This window comes from Branchiostoma floridae, chromosome 8 (assembly GCF_000003815.2).
Source record: "Branchiostoma floridae strain S238N-H82 chromosome 8, Bfl_VNyyK, whole genome shotgun sequence".
Taxonomy (NCBI): Eukaryota; Metazoa; Chordata; class Leptocardii; order Amphioxiformes; family Branchiostomatidae; genus Branchiostoma; species Branchiostoma floridae.
The window spans coordinates 114,571-128,533 of record NC_049986.1 but is presented as its reverse complement, the minus strand read 5'-3'; the positions used below and the strand labels follow the sequence as shown (position 1 = coordinate 128,533).

The window sequence follows — 13,963 nt, the reverse complement described above, 5'->3', positions numbered from 1 at the left end:
CAAGCTTCAGTCAGATAATAATGAACTTCGGTGCTTCAACAATCTTCAGTCAGATAATAATGACACCAGGATTTTACCCCGTCCTAATATTGTAAGGTTTGTATTACCTTCAATATCCATACTACTTGCTTATACAATTTTTAAAGCTTTATTGCTTCAAGCAAAAGTTAACACAATTGATCACATGTAAACCCAATACAACATTGCCTCACACAAGTAGCGATGTATTCAATTTACTCTTATATCATCTACAGATATTCACCTACTAGGTTAATACATTCCTGAATAATATTAGATAAATGCCGCAAAGTAGCATAGACATACACAATATCATGTTCAAGATAGTTCACTTAAGTACTTAATGCACACCCCACTTGATGTAGTCCATTATTAATGTAGTAATTAGTATTGTTGTTATATAGTACCTGTCACTTTTGTTACCTGTACATTACCATACATTGTCACCAACAGAATTGATGCGCACACATCCGCATAACAAGGTCAATATGTCTATACATTATTCTAAATGTGAGACCAGATCATTCACACGTGACTGTACTATAAACCTTATAATGTTATTGATTATATTATCCTGTTGTTCTGTATCTAGGTATCTGTATGTAGTTTAGTAGTTGTTACTAGGACTGGGTACCGGTACAGAAAATTTAGGTCCAGGTCCAGTTCAGGTCCAGAGGATCAGGTCCAGGTCCGGACCTGAACCTGGACCTGATTCATTATGACTCATACCAATGGTCAATTTCATTACAAAGAAATATGTTCGGTGGAGTACTAGACTTACACTGGCGTTTTGTAATCCTACAACGCTAACTGCACCTGTACGATTGGCTGTAAAACTTGGTAGAAATTACTGTAATTTCTACTCTACTTCACTCTTGTTATTTTCTTCCACCTGCAAGCGCCAAAACGTGTGAATGCCTGATAAAATAATCTTTTAATTTTCTAACCGGTCCAACATCCGGTTTACCTAATTTTTTTCAGGTCCGGTTTTTCTGGACCGGTCAAATAAGAAAAACCGGTTTTGTACCGGTACGCTGTACCGATACCCAGCCCTAGTTGTTACCATACGTTGTATCTTGTACAATTGTCGAGCAATAGAGTTCAGTCATTTATCATCTCATATTAGTTCATCTACTTTAAATGTAAACGTCAATTTGACCAGCAATATCTGCGATGTCGTAAAATGAGTGATAACATATTAGGCGCTACACGATCAATCCGAAACAAAGTATGATAGATTCCGTTGAATAGTGCGCATATGACAAAGCTTCAGAATATATATATATATATATATATATATATATATATATATATATATATATATATATATATATATATATATATATATATATATATATGTATATATACTTGTTGGGTACATGTTAACTTGTGTATTATCAATCATTGTCGCAAGTTGCTTTGAAACGAGTATCCTAGCGCTGAATTATACACATATTCACTATTGGTGGGGCCAAAGTTAAACCCAGGCAGCCATCTGTTGAAGGTGCAGCGGCGCCCTCTGGCAACTTGAAGGTGAAGTGTTTCAGGAGGGAAGAAAAGAGCAGAAAGAGCTCCATCTTAGCCAGCTGCTTGCCAAGGCAGGCACGGCGACCTGTAGAATAGGATAACGAGAAAAAATTAAAAAACAAGCAAATAATTCTTGATTACACCAAATAATTGTTTATGACGGAATACTTTAAGGTTCTAAAACACACTTTTGCTTATGTTGGTCTTTGGAAAAAAAAACTTGCCTGTAGAAAAGGGCATGAACGATTCCGGCCTGGTAACCACCTTGCCGTCAGCGTCCAGGAATCTACAGGGGTTAAACTTCTCTGGGTCCGGCCAGAACTCCGGGTCCATATGAGCTGACCACAGGATGGGAAGAACCTTCAAAACGAATAGATTCTTTAACTGTCTGTATCAATACCGTAGTGACATGTCATGTAGCGTGGGGCTATATATATAGAAACATCATTCTGCAATTCAAGTTCAATATAAAGAGTTTATTTGACATATAATCACTCGATTGAAACGTGAAAAAGAAATCTCTATATTTGTTTCGCGTTTAGTACGTCCCATGCACGACGCCCAAAGATCCGAGTGCGCATGTGTGAGTAATGCATTGTGGTCGAGGTCAAAATTCAGCAAGACGTAACAAAGATAACATCGCTGTTGATAAGTATTTCACCTGCGTTCCCGATGGGATGTCATAGCCTCGGAAAGTCGTGTCCTCGTTTGGAGCGTGAGGCGTAAGGGGAACGATGGACCTGATTCGCAGGATTTCCATGATAGTAGCCTCGGTATACGGGAGCTGGGACCTGTGGGCCAGGGTGGGCACGTCATGGTCTGTTCCCAGGATACTGTCCAGCTCAGCTTGGACCTGTTACAGAGTTTTTTTTATATAAAGCATGTGTCCATTAGTTTAAAGTAGTCGTTTTTACTTCAAATAAGCTACCTGGAGTTCCAAGTGCGCATATGTGAGTTATGAATTGAGTTATAGGTCATACTTTATATATATCGAAGATCCCTTAGCTTGCAATTGTATACAATCTGCTCCTTTACAGTTCCGATTTCCGATTACGCATGCGCAGCGGCAGTAATTGGGGGGTACTTTGTCAAAAGTGTAGACCCCTCATGTTTAAATAGTTTTGTTTTTGTCTAGGCGGCCTTTCGTTTTGACAGATTACTCAGGATTCTTGTTTTTGTGCATGCATACACGCACTTATGAACGAGCTTATTCATACTTGCAACTGTTTTGCAACACTAAAATTATAAACAAAGCCACTGAAATCAACTGTAACCCGATGTAAGGCAGCAGCACTTTGCATAAACGTCTAGACAAGTGTTTCCTAGTTGAGGTGAATGATCTTGAACTTGGACCTAGACCATAACCCATTACTAGCACATGTACCTTCTGCTGCTCCTCTGGACACAGTACCATGTACAGAAGACCCCATCGCAAGGTGGTGACTGTTGTCCCGACTCCAGCAGTAAACAGGTCTTGGATTATAAACATAATGTTCTCCTCTGTTAAGCAGTCTGTCTTCTCTTGGGTCTGTAGTTCGGTGAGGAGGAGGTCGATGAAGTCTCGTGGATTCTCGTTATCCAGGTTCTCGCGATGCTTTGTAATTTCATGTCGAAGGTATGCCTGGACCTCGTTTAGGCATTCGACAAGAACCCTGTTTGATGAATTAACTGTGAAGAATACAAAATTCAATTTGATATCGTGCAGAAAACAATAGCTTAATGTGAACAACAACATTGCCGCGTCATTGTCAAACAAACACGCAAAAACACAAGCCGGTTGACTCAAATTCAGGTCATCGATCTTGGACATACGTGTGCTATTCGACTATGGACTTTCCCGTTCTACTATTGGTAAGGCGGTGTAAAAGCTGCTAGGTTGTCAGAAATTGTCATGTTTCATCAAAACCTACATATTAATACAAAACCTAAATACAAATTTATCAATAGGAACTTAAGTTATAGGTACAAACAAAAGCAAAAACGGTTCCCCGTCGAATTGGAACCTCCTTCCTGGACCTTATAATGTTATTTTGTGTGTCAGTTATGATAAAGTAGATGTTTTTGATGCTAACTTTACTAATCCATGAAGGTAGGAACCGAACATACCATATCATTGCGGTCAGTAAACGCCTGTTATAAATACTAACTGAAGATAATGATTCAGTGCTTAAACTTAAAGTCATTTATAAACAAACCGTCTTTACATATCTAATATCCTAGCCTGGGTACCATCCGACTACTACGGGGCATGCGAGGGTATCGGTATCAAATGTTCCCCGGTAGTAATCGGATGGTACCCAGGCTATTAGTATATCCTACCTCCCGGTATGAATCGCAGAAATGGAAATACGGCCATCAGCTGACTCGATCCAAGTTGGGCGACCAGTTTGTTTATGCTTTTGGTCAGTTCCACAAACGTGACGTCATCATAGTCGTAACGTTTCCCGAACACCATGGAGCAGATGATGTTGGCGACTGACACAGTCAGGTTGTCGGTGATGTCACGTGGACGTGCGTCCCCTTGTTCCGACAACTATTAAAAGACTACATTTTTACTAAAAGCTCAAAATCCCACGATCATACAGAACGTGGGACAGTTCATTAACCACTGCCTTCAAAGAAGAAGTCAAACCCGACAATAGTATTCATACTCGTAGTATCATGCAGTTGATTAGACACTAGTTTTATGTACTTACCTCTCTTAGTTCTTGAGATTGTGTATGCAATTAGCCCTCGGGCATGATTTTGCAAATAAAACATTATTAAAAAATACACACCACATGGCTCAGATTGTCCATCTTCTCATGTCGTGGTTGTATCTACTATACTTATTAAGAACTACAAAGGCCATGTTCATTTGGAAATAACAAAGACTGAGATGTACTCACAACTCAAACAGCTATCAGGTAAAAATCCAGATTACTTGTGTGCTGTGTTGTGACGTTATCGAAGACGTATTTTGTGCCTTTCAAGGGCTTAAAGTGAGAATGTGCCCAAAAATACCTTTAGACAGAGCTGACGACCCTCTTCTCTGATGCTCTCTTCCATACTGCCCGGTCCCATTTTTATTCCCAGGTTTCTCAGCGCACTGTAGGCAAACTTGCGTTTTTCTTTGTAGGCTTGGTTGAATTTTGAGACGCCGATGTCTGTGAAATATATGATATCATATTCATATATATTAATATACATACGCCCTACATTGAAGGGAAGAAAAAGGGGCATGGTGCCTGTACCATTGTTTATTTAGCCTTGTTTGCAATTTTGCTAGAATTGGGTCATCTTGTACTAGTGCATAGCGCCGCAGGCAATACATGTTGAATTGGGACCAAAACAATAGGGGTTCTTAGAAAGACTACTAGCGCACCGAAGGTGACTAAGAAATCCGGACAGTTTGACGGTACCTTTACAATCGTCATGTTGAAAATAATGCAACTGTTACACCAAATGTTCCATATAACGATGTAAAATCGTTCACTAACAGGATATCATCATTTCAGAACCATACATGTTTGAAATTTGAAGAGAAGAACGTACGCACTTTTTCCAAACCCAGAAATCAGATTCAGCACATACACGCTTGGCCTGCTAGAGAAAGCATCCTTGTAGTCCACAAGCGCCTCTTTGATGGCCCGGCAGCCGTTCAGAACCACCACGTCTTCCATCCCCATTCGAACAGTGTACACGTCGCCATACCGTTTCCTCCACTCCGTAAGCTTCAGGTGGGGCGCTCGGCCGAGGGACAACAGGTGGCCGACAACAGGCCAGCTCCCACTCGGTGACGGTGGGAGGTTCTTACGTCGTTTGAAGAAGAAGAGAAGGGTGAGGAAGACGACCAAAAACACCGCGATTGTGCGGATGGAGACTTCTGACAACAACGTAGAAAACATTGTTCTGTGTTCGAAAAAAATGAGAGGGTTTGTACTTACAAGAAATCCAACATCTACAAGAAATGAACAAATACAGCATATTTCCATCCATTTGTCCATGTAGAAATGGACAGATCTGAATAATACTTTTGACTTATGCCCGTGCATGGGCTAATTCAACATCCCTCCCCTTCCGACTTGTCCACAATTTGGATCCCTTCTCGCATACACAAGGCACTATTGTTTATTACTGTTGATGCTACATACCATCTACCAGTCACTGACACTGTTTACTGATGCTAGGAGTTTGTTGGCACTGTGCCATGGCATTCGTCAGGTGGGAAGGAGTTAGCTCTAGAAAGTGATAAAAAGGACGATGTTTCGTCTGAAAATATTCAAAAAGGCTCAGAGTGTCAGTTGATTGGGAAGATGTGCCAGTAACGTCAGAAATACTGTTTCGATGCATCAGTTTTGTATCCTTTTCATTCACCTTGCACATCCCTTAATGTAGGGTTTACAAAAAAAGCTGGGCTGACTAACTGGGCTGTCTATTCGTTCATATCCCTAGAAATGGTCACAAAAATTGTAGTTGCGTCCTTTAATCTAACGGAATGCATGAAAATTTCATACATTGCACTAGGCATAGTATTCTGGGTAATAGAAAAAGATAATTGAATGAAACAAAACCACCCTCCACCCCCAAGTTCAGGTAAATGTCACATCCCACACTTCAATGAACAACATTGCTACTCTGATATGGTCGAGTTTGAATCCCCAGGCAGCCTTGAATTTCGCACACTTTTTAACAGGAAAAAACAACAACAGTGGCTGTTAAAAGGTAAATAACGGCAGTCGATTGTGCCGATTTTCTTCCTGGTGGTATTATGGAACCTCCTCAGCACACGCTCATTCTCCGTGCATTCCCGCAGTGTGTTACGATTTCGATTTTTTTTAGTTTTTAGCAGGGCAAGAGATACCAAAAAAGATACACGTAAGGTAAGTGTAGCAATCAGCCTTCAGACCTATCGCCAAATGAACAGGAAATTTCATGTCTTAAATAGTGGGAGAGGGGCAATGAATTAAACATCAATATTTTCCATGAAATTTACAGGCTAGTGAAACCCGCTAAGAGTATGACTAAAATATCAGTTGATTTTCGATATCATTCAACTCAAAATCAAGACCACCTACAATCGGATTTTTTGTGATTTTCTCGTCAGAAATATATTCTTTACTTTCCAATATCGTGCATTTATTCACATTACTTATGTGGCATTGCCTGATGAGATAGACTTACCGTCTGTATCATGCCCTGCATATTAAACTTTTAATGATCGAAATCCGTCAATTACATCCGGAGATATGAGTGTGTGAACAATGACACATCTGCCAGCTTGTAATGACAATATTGTTGCTAAGTTGGTCGCTAAGGATGTTGTTAAGGAGGTTTCAGATCGTACTCCACAGATCGTATCATCAAAAATGATACAAAGAAGTTGAAAGGGGCACACCTACAGGCATATCTGTTGGATCTTGACATTCAAAACAAGACTAGGAGTCAATTATCATGCAAGTTCATTCATTGCTACGCATAGTATCTCATCTATAACAAATAAAGACGATATTTCCCCTTGAGATAGCTTCAAATCCGATATCAATATCATAAATGTAACCAAGTATGATGAAGAAACTGTTAGAATCATTAAGAAGAAATAAAGACGACCCTACACTTTTAATTGCTACTTCATAATCAATATCATAAGCGTAACTAAGTATGATAGTGTTGGAATTGAATCAGAGGGAGATCTAATGGAAATGTGTTGCAATCGTGTATCAAAACTCGATACCCTATGGCTAGCTAGAGGCGAAAAGTTGAAAGGGGCACACCTACAGGCATATCTGTTGGATCTTGACATTCAAAACAAGGCTAGGAGTCAATTATCATGCAAGTTCATTCATTGCTACGCATAGTATCTCATCTATAACAAATAAAGACCATATTCCCCCTTGAGATAGCTTCTAATCCATTATCAATATCATATATATATATATATATATATATAAATGTAACCAAGTATGATGAAGAAACTGTTAGAATCAATAAGAAGAAATAAAGACGACCCTACACTTTTAAACAACTGCTACTTCATAATCAATATCATAAGCGTAACTAAGTATGATAGCGTTGGAATTGAATCAGAGGGAGATCTAATGGAAATGTGTTGCAATCGTGTATCAAAACTCGATACCCTTTGGCTAGCTAGAGGCCCTCTTTTTGCATATATACTTAAAACACCGCGAAACAATATTCTTTCCGCTCCTACCGTGAAATTTTATCCCCGTGAAAATAAATGAACTTACAGTATAAGACGAACCATATCAGGGTATTTAATGGATTTGGGGGGTTTGGGACCATGATAAATCGGGTAGTGACGTTTCACTATGGAGGTAAGTTATGGAGCCTTTTTGTGTAGCTGTGAGCCTGTGTGAAAACCACACATAACTGTCATAAAACTACAATAAATTAGATGCATTGATTTGGGTTTGTACATGGTGTATATATAACAAGAAAGTCTTAAAATCCCATTGTTTAAAGCAAAATTAGTAATAATTAGTAAAAATAATTTTAAAAAAATTGCCTTACAGGAACCCGTTGCCATGGCAACATGAAAAATTATAAACTCATTCTTTTTTTAATAAATTGCTGCCAACAATATTTTAGGAAAAGTCACAAAGTTTGGTTGTTCTAGCACAAGCCGTTTGGGAGCTATATGACGTCAAAATTGCCGCAGGCACTTTTACCCCCCCCCCCCCCCCCAGTCTGGATAGGGTTAATACATAAACAAACACACGCTACTACCATCAGACTAGCCCCCACTGAAAAAAATTGCACAATTATGTGGCCGAAGGGATTAGGAATGATGTTGGGCGCCACCGATGAGTGATTCGCGGAGGACTTACTAACACCGATAGCCATTGTCTGTGAACGATGGACTGAGGTAGAAAATAGTATTTCTGAAGTTAAAAAGATCCATGAATAGTTTCATCATGTTGGTACGTGTACGTTACTGAATAAAGATCTTTTTTTCACAACCCTTGTTTTATTTTCACCACGTTTCAGTGATCGTCTGTCACCGTCCCCATGGCAATTCTGGCTGATGCACATTGTACTGCAGCTATAGGTGTCGTTACTTACAGATGCAAATACGTCAGTGGAAATAAAGCAAGGGCTCTGAAAAGTCATTAGTATAAAAAATCTTTATTATCTAAGTACAAAAGCTGCTTGAGAAGGAGGGCGTCGTCACATAGGAACACAAGCGTCCACTATGTTTTAGTTTTGATTACTTCTTTTCAGCCATTTACAGCTCGAAGCCCCATTTGCTATGAGTAGCAAGCCAAGATTTTGCCAAACAGTCTTCTTTGCGGAGGCTAGATAACCAATTAGCTTTCGTAGTTATGGACTGGGCATGGAATTCTTCTCACCGAAGTACAGACAGCAGATGGCAAACTTTTTTGAGCTGACAAGATGCTGCAGTAATCACATAAAGGGGGGGGGGGGCGATGCCAAATATGATGTGGGATGTTTTGTCCACATTTGCCACAAAAGCCACAAGGATTGGTCAACTATCTGTGCCATTCTTCAAATTGTGCTTTAGACCGTCAAGCCCAAGAACCCTTCACTAAGAAAAGCAGTGCTATTAATTATCACTTTCTTTAAATCAGCTACTTATACATTATCTTATCAAGAAATATATACAAAACAAAGCTTATGCATAAACGAATTTGGCTGTGATACCAATTGCTTCAATTCTTGTTACAATGTTCATGGTGTCTATTTGGAAAATTTAGCCATCTTCTTTTTTAACGAAAAGTGTTTCTACATGGGACAATGCCGGACGCTGAACTGATATTGTCTCTGCCAGCGATCGGTTAGAAAAATAGCATTCCAATGCTACGCTTTGCCTTCTCAGACCGTCAGGCAGGTAATAAAGGCATTTGTGACCCCAAGATAGCATCCACATACAACACAGTATGTCAATGAAAAACATAACTTAACCTTAAAAGACATGCAGTCATGTGGAGGCATAAGGGCTGTAGAATAGCACAAACAGGTAAAACAAGGCAAAGCAAACAAGCAATGCAAGACAAAAAAAGGAAGACGTCAAGTCATGGAACAATTTCTTGTTTGAAACTGATGAAGACATGCGAGTCTAGAAGTGGAAAGCCTTTGGTGTTGGGGTCAGAGAAGTGGTGACCTTTACCACAGTGCCACGACACACTTCCAACCGTTTGGTACTGGTCCCCACACAAGTCACATCATAGTAGTAAGCCTACGGTTCCCTCCTCTTTTCTGACAAAAGAAACATGCCCATCTTCTTACATTGTATAAAATATCTTTATGAACATGCATGTCTTTATGGACATTCCCTGTGACCAGTATGTCAGACATGCCCAACGTTGAACCAAAGGAAGTCACTACTTGTGACTTCCACTCGCAACTCAAAATATCAGTTGCTTCCGACCAAGGACGTCGACGTTATGTCCTTTCATGGAGGTGATAGAGGAGGAAGGCGAGTGACAGGCGCGGCAAAGGACGGTGTATACCAGTATAATGACTACAGTCATCCTGTCATGTTTGAAGACTTCATTTTGTGTGAACTGGCAAAAACCAAAGGCCTCCTATAAAACGCAACTAAAACGCATATCAGAACATTTTCATATGCCCATTACAGGCTCAATGACAAAAAATTCCTTTCCTACAGGTATTGGAGACTATCCTAGGCCTAGGCACATGCACATGTGGAAATTTGTAAGTTGTAAGCGTTGTAGTTGTAATTTTTACAACTTTGTAAAAAAAGACATGGGTAGTTTTGTATCCTGTATGTCAAGTTTTAAGCCTGTTAGAACCTGCTAGCAATTGCAATTAGATACGTTTTACACATCGTTATGTAATTGGGATATAAAATGATACGTTGATCATTTGCTAAATTAGTATCACCATCCTTGGTATCACTTGAAAAAATGCAGAACACGTTGCAGTATTTTGGTTATGAATGTTAACGTGACGTTAAATATACTAAAGATATACATGTACTATCATACAAAAAAAGTAATAGACAATGTTCGGTAGTGCACATGTCGCATTTACATGTAGCATTTATATCTTATCTTAGAAACGTTACAACGGTAAGGACAACGATATGGCGGTAAGCATTGCGCTAGAAAGCCAGACTTGGTAAGGTTCTCTATAGATCTGTATCATGTACCTTGAAAATAGCTAGTAAGGCCTAGCCAAAGGATTTGACTCTGAACCGGTAGATTTAGCCTACTCCATGAGTGACTGTCCAACCTAAAACTACCCTCTAAATAAAACTTTATCTCGCCTTGCTATAAGGGCATGTGTAGCCGGGATACACGTACAGGAAGATGTGTAATCTTGAAGAAACACTCAAGTAGCTTCGCGAAATGATCCTACGTCTTTCTTACTGCTTGACTGACACCGGTTCACAAAGGTGTCAAATCATCGCGTTGTATGTGACAGTGACCAAAATACAAAGGCCTGAGAATGTTTTGAAAACAGTTGGGAAGATACTTGATACGCATATAGCGCCTTGATTCTTTGTCATGCTGGCATGTTGGGAGAAGGTCAAGGACACCCGCCTTGTGCAGTCGAGCAGAATGTAGGTAGCTATTGGGCTGAATAAAGTTTCCCCTGCCTTACCCTTCATGGTAAATATAGCATTTAGTGATGTCAGTGAGCAAATTCTTTGTTAAGGATGGGGTTTCAAATAGAACAGAGGTTCAGGTAAATGTCGCGTCCCTCAATGAATAACAAATCTAGAGCCACTCTGATATGGTCAAATTGTCAGAACCTTGTAGACTCTACCAATTACTCCATGTGTTGTCCGGGACGGCAGAAAATGGTGAATTAGACCGACAACACAATAAAGGAGTTAGCCGGCCCAAACTACAGTTTACGACAGGGAAAAAACTCCCCCTAGAGTGCATGTTATTTGTCTAGGTGGCCAATTGCAACTATTTTCCCCTTTCTGTTGATGACCTGCAACTTGTGTCAAAGGGTGATCTATAGTCAAAAGCCGTTGTATGAAGAGGTAATCTTGAGTAATCTTGAAGAAAAACTCAAGTAGCTTCGCGAAAGGAGTCTGCGTCTTTCTTACTGCTTGGCTGACACCGGTTTACAAAGGTGTCAAGTTATCGCGTTGTACGTGACAGTGACCAAAATACAAAGGCCTGAGAATGTTTTGAAAACAGTTGGGAAGATACTTGATACGCATATAGCGCTTTGATTCTTTGTCATGCTTGCATGTTGGGAGAAGGTCAAGGACACCCGTCTTGTGCAGTCGAGCAGAATGTAGGTAGCTTTGGGCTGAATAAAGTTTCCCTGCCTTGCCCTTAATGGTAAATATAACATTTAGTGATGTCAGTGAACAAAGTCTTTCTTAAAGATGGGTTTAAAATAGAACAGAGGTTCAGGTAAATGTCGCCTCCCTCAATGAGCAACAGATCTAGAGCCACTCTGATATGGTCAAATTGTCCGAACCTTGTAGACTCTACCGATTACTCCATGTGTTGTCCGGGACGGCAGAAAATGGTCAATTAGACGGACAACACAGTAAAGGAGTTAGCCGGGCCAAACTACAGTTTTCGACAGGGAAAAAACTCCCCCTAGAGACTTGATTATTTATCACATTTATTTAGCCCTGAATAGAATTTTAGGACAGAAAACGTGATAGTTGGAAAAGTTGTGATAACTTGGATTTTAGCTGTTATGTGTTAGTACCCCACTAACACATTATTTTACTAGAAAGAGATATACAGAATGTCTCTATTAGTGAAATAATGTGTTAGTACCCCACTACCACATTATTTTACTAGTAAGAATGGTAAGAAATCAAATTGAATCTACTGGTAAAATAATGTGATATGATTGTGTCAACCCTTATCACAAGTGAAAGTAGTTAACACGTTTTTCGACAGAAACACTTTTTGGAACTAAAATAATATGATAAATATACCGGGCTCCCCCTAGAGTGCATGTTATCTGTCTAGGTGGCCAATTGCTACTATTTTCACCTTTCTGTTGATGACCTGCAACTTGTGTCAAAGGGTGATCTATTGTGAAAAGCCGTTGTATGAAGAGTAATCTTGAGTAATCTTGAAGAAACACTCAAGTAGCTTCGCGAAAGGACCCTGCGTCTTTCTTACTGCTTGGCTGACACCGGTTCACAAAGGTGTCAAGTCATCGCGTTGTACGTGACAGTGACCAAAATACAAAGGCCTGAGAATGTTTTGAAAACAGTTGGGAAGATACTTGATACGCATAGCGCCTTCATTCTTTGTCCTAAGTTTAAAACTTATTACAGATATTTCAAAACATATTTAAAATTGTATAATAGTTTTACCTACAATTACAAGTACAGACATTGATTGTGCAGCATTTATAATAGTTATACGTCAATATAACAGTTGATATTAGTGCGTCATTACTGATACATTAGAGAAAGAGAGAGCTTCGTGAATGAATGATTGACGTTGTCTTTCAGTCTAGCTCAGTGGGATCTTAAGAGTCCCTGTCTGTAAAAACCAAGCATAGGGTGGCCAAACTAAAAAAAATCAATTTTCCTTAAATTTTGTGTGGTGGTAGGGCCTTGGTCCAAACCTACAAAAATGGCAAAGTTTTAGATCTGCGGTCACCGGTTGCCATGGCAACGGCCATTTTTTTTAAAATGGCGGATTTTCACCAAGGGAAGGCATTAGTCGCGTACAAAATAGACCTTCTTTGGACTCCTGTAGCCCCCACAAATTAACAGATATTTTATTGATTCTCACATATGTTATTACACATATTCTAATAAAAAAAATGATATATAGTGATGCTCGAAATATTTTTGTAGTGAGGTGCAGCAGATGTTTAAAAGTGATGTGTTTTCGTGAATTTCCAAAATTGACAAAAATCCATTTTTGACCATTTTCATTGACCATTAGCTCATTTAAAGGCAAATCAATTTGCTTGATTTTTGGCACAGTTATAGTTTGGACCTTCGTATACATTATATGTAAAAAAAAAATTGGGACTCTTACGGAACGGACCGTGGTGACCCCGAGAGTAAACCAATATTTCCATTTCAAGAAATTCGTAACCATAGTATTATTCCTGGAAAAACAGTCATAGCTTACCAAAAATCAATCTCAGTTTCATTTTATGTAGCAGAGACACCTACCTATCACTTATTAAAGCAGGGTCGTTCGAGATTTTTTTAATAATTGCCTTAAAATGATTTTATTGAGTTTTTTTGGTCATTTTTAGACCAAAAAATTAATGTATATTTTGGCCCCAGTACCCTGGTATTACTACCAAATGACCTGAAATTTGGTATAGAAATGCCCTTTTAAATACAGTTCAACAAAACGCTTAATGTTGTAATTTTGGTCATTGTTTTATCCAAAGTACATTTTTGGCCCCTGTACTTTGCACCTTGCATGTGCCCTATTAGGCATTACAAGCAAATGACCTCCTGAACTCCCTTGGA

The 13,963-nt window shown here is 39.3% G+C and overlaps 1 protein-coding gene across 1 annotated transcript in view; it reads right to left on the bottom strand.

Annotated features, from left to right (window-relative positions):
* Positions 1 to 1,451: 1,451 nt before the first annotated feature.
* The window catches only part of LOC118420946 (cytochrome P450 2U1-like), a 19,440-nt gene continuing 6,928 nt past the window's right edge, over positions 1,452 to 13,963 (bottom strand). Inside the window, exons 2-8 of the mRNA XM_035828041.1 lie at positions 5,084 to 5,436; positions 4,549 to 4,691; positions 3,865 to 4,078; positions 2,930 to 3,213; positions 2,207 to 2,398; positions 1,770 to 1,905; positions 1,452 to 1,630 (exon numbers count right to left, since the gene is read on the bottom strand). Coding sequence (XP_035683934.1) covers positions 1,452 to 1,630; positions 1,770 to 1,905; positions 2,207 to 2,398; positions 2,930 to 3,213; positions 3,865 to 4,078; positions 4,549 to 4,691; positions 5,084 to 5,432 — 1,497 coding nt within the window. The 5' untranslated portion in view covers positions 5,433 to 5,436. The remainder of the gene's footprint in view (positions 1,631 to 1,769; positions 1,906 to 2,206; positions 2,399 to 2,929; positions 3,214 to 3,864; positions 4,079 to 4,548; positions 4,692 to 5,083; positions 5,437 to 13,963) is intronic.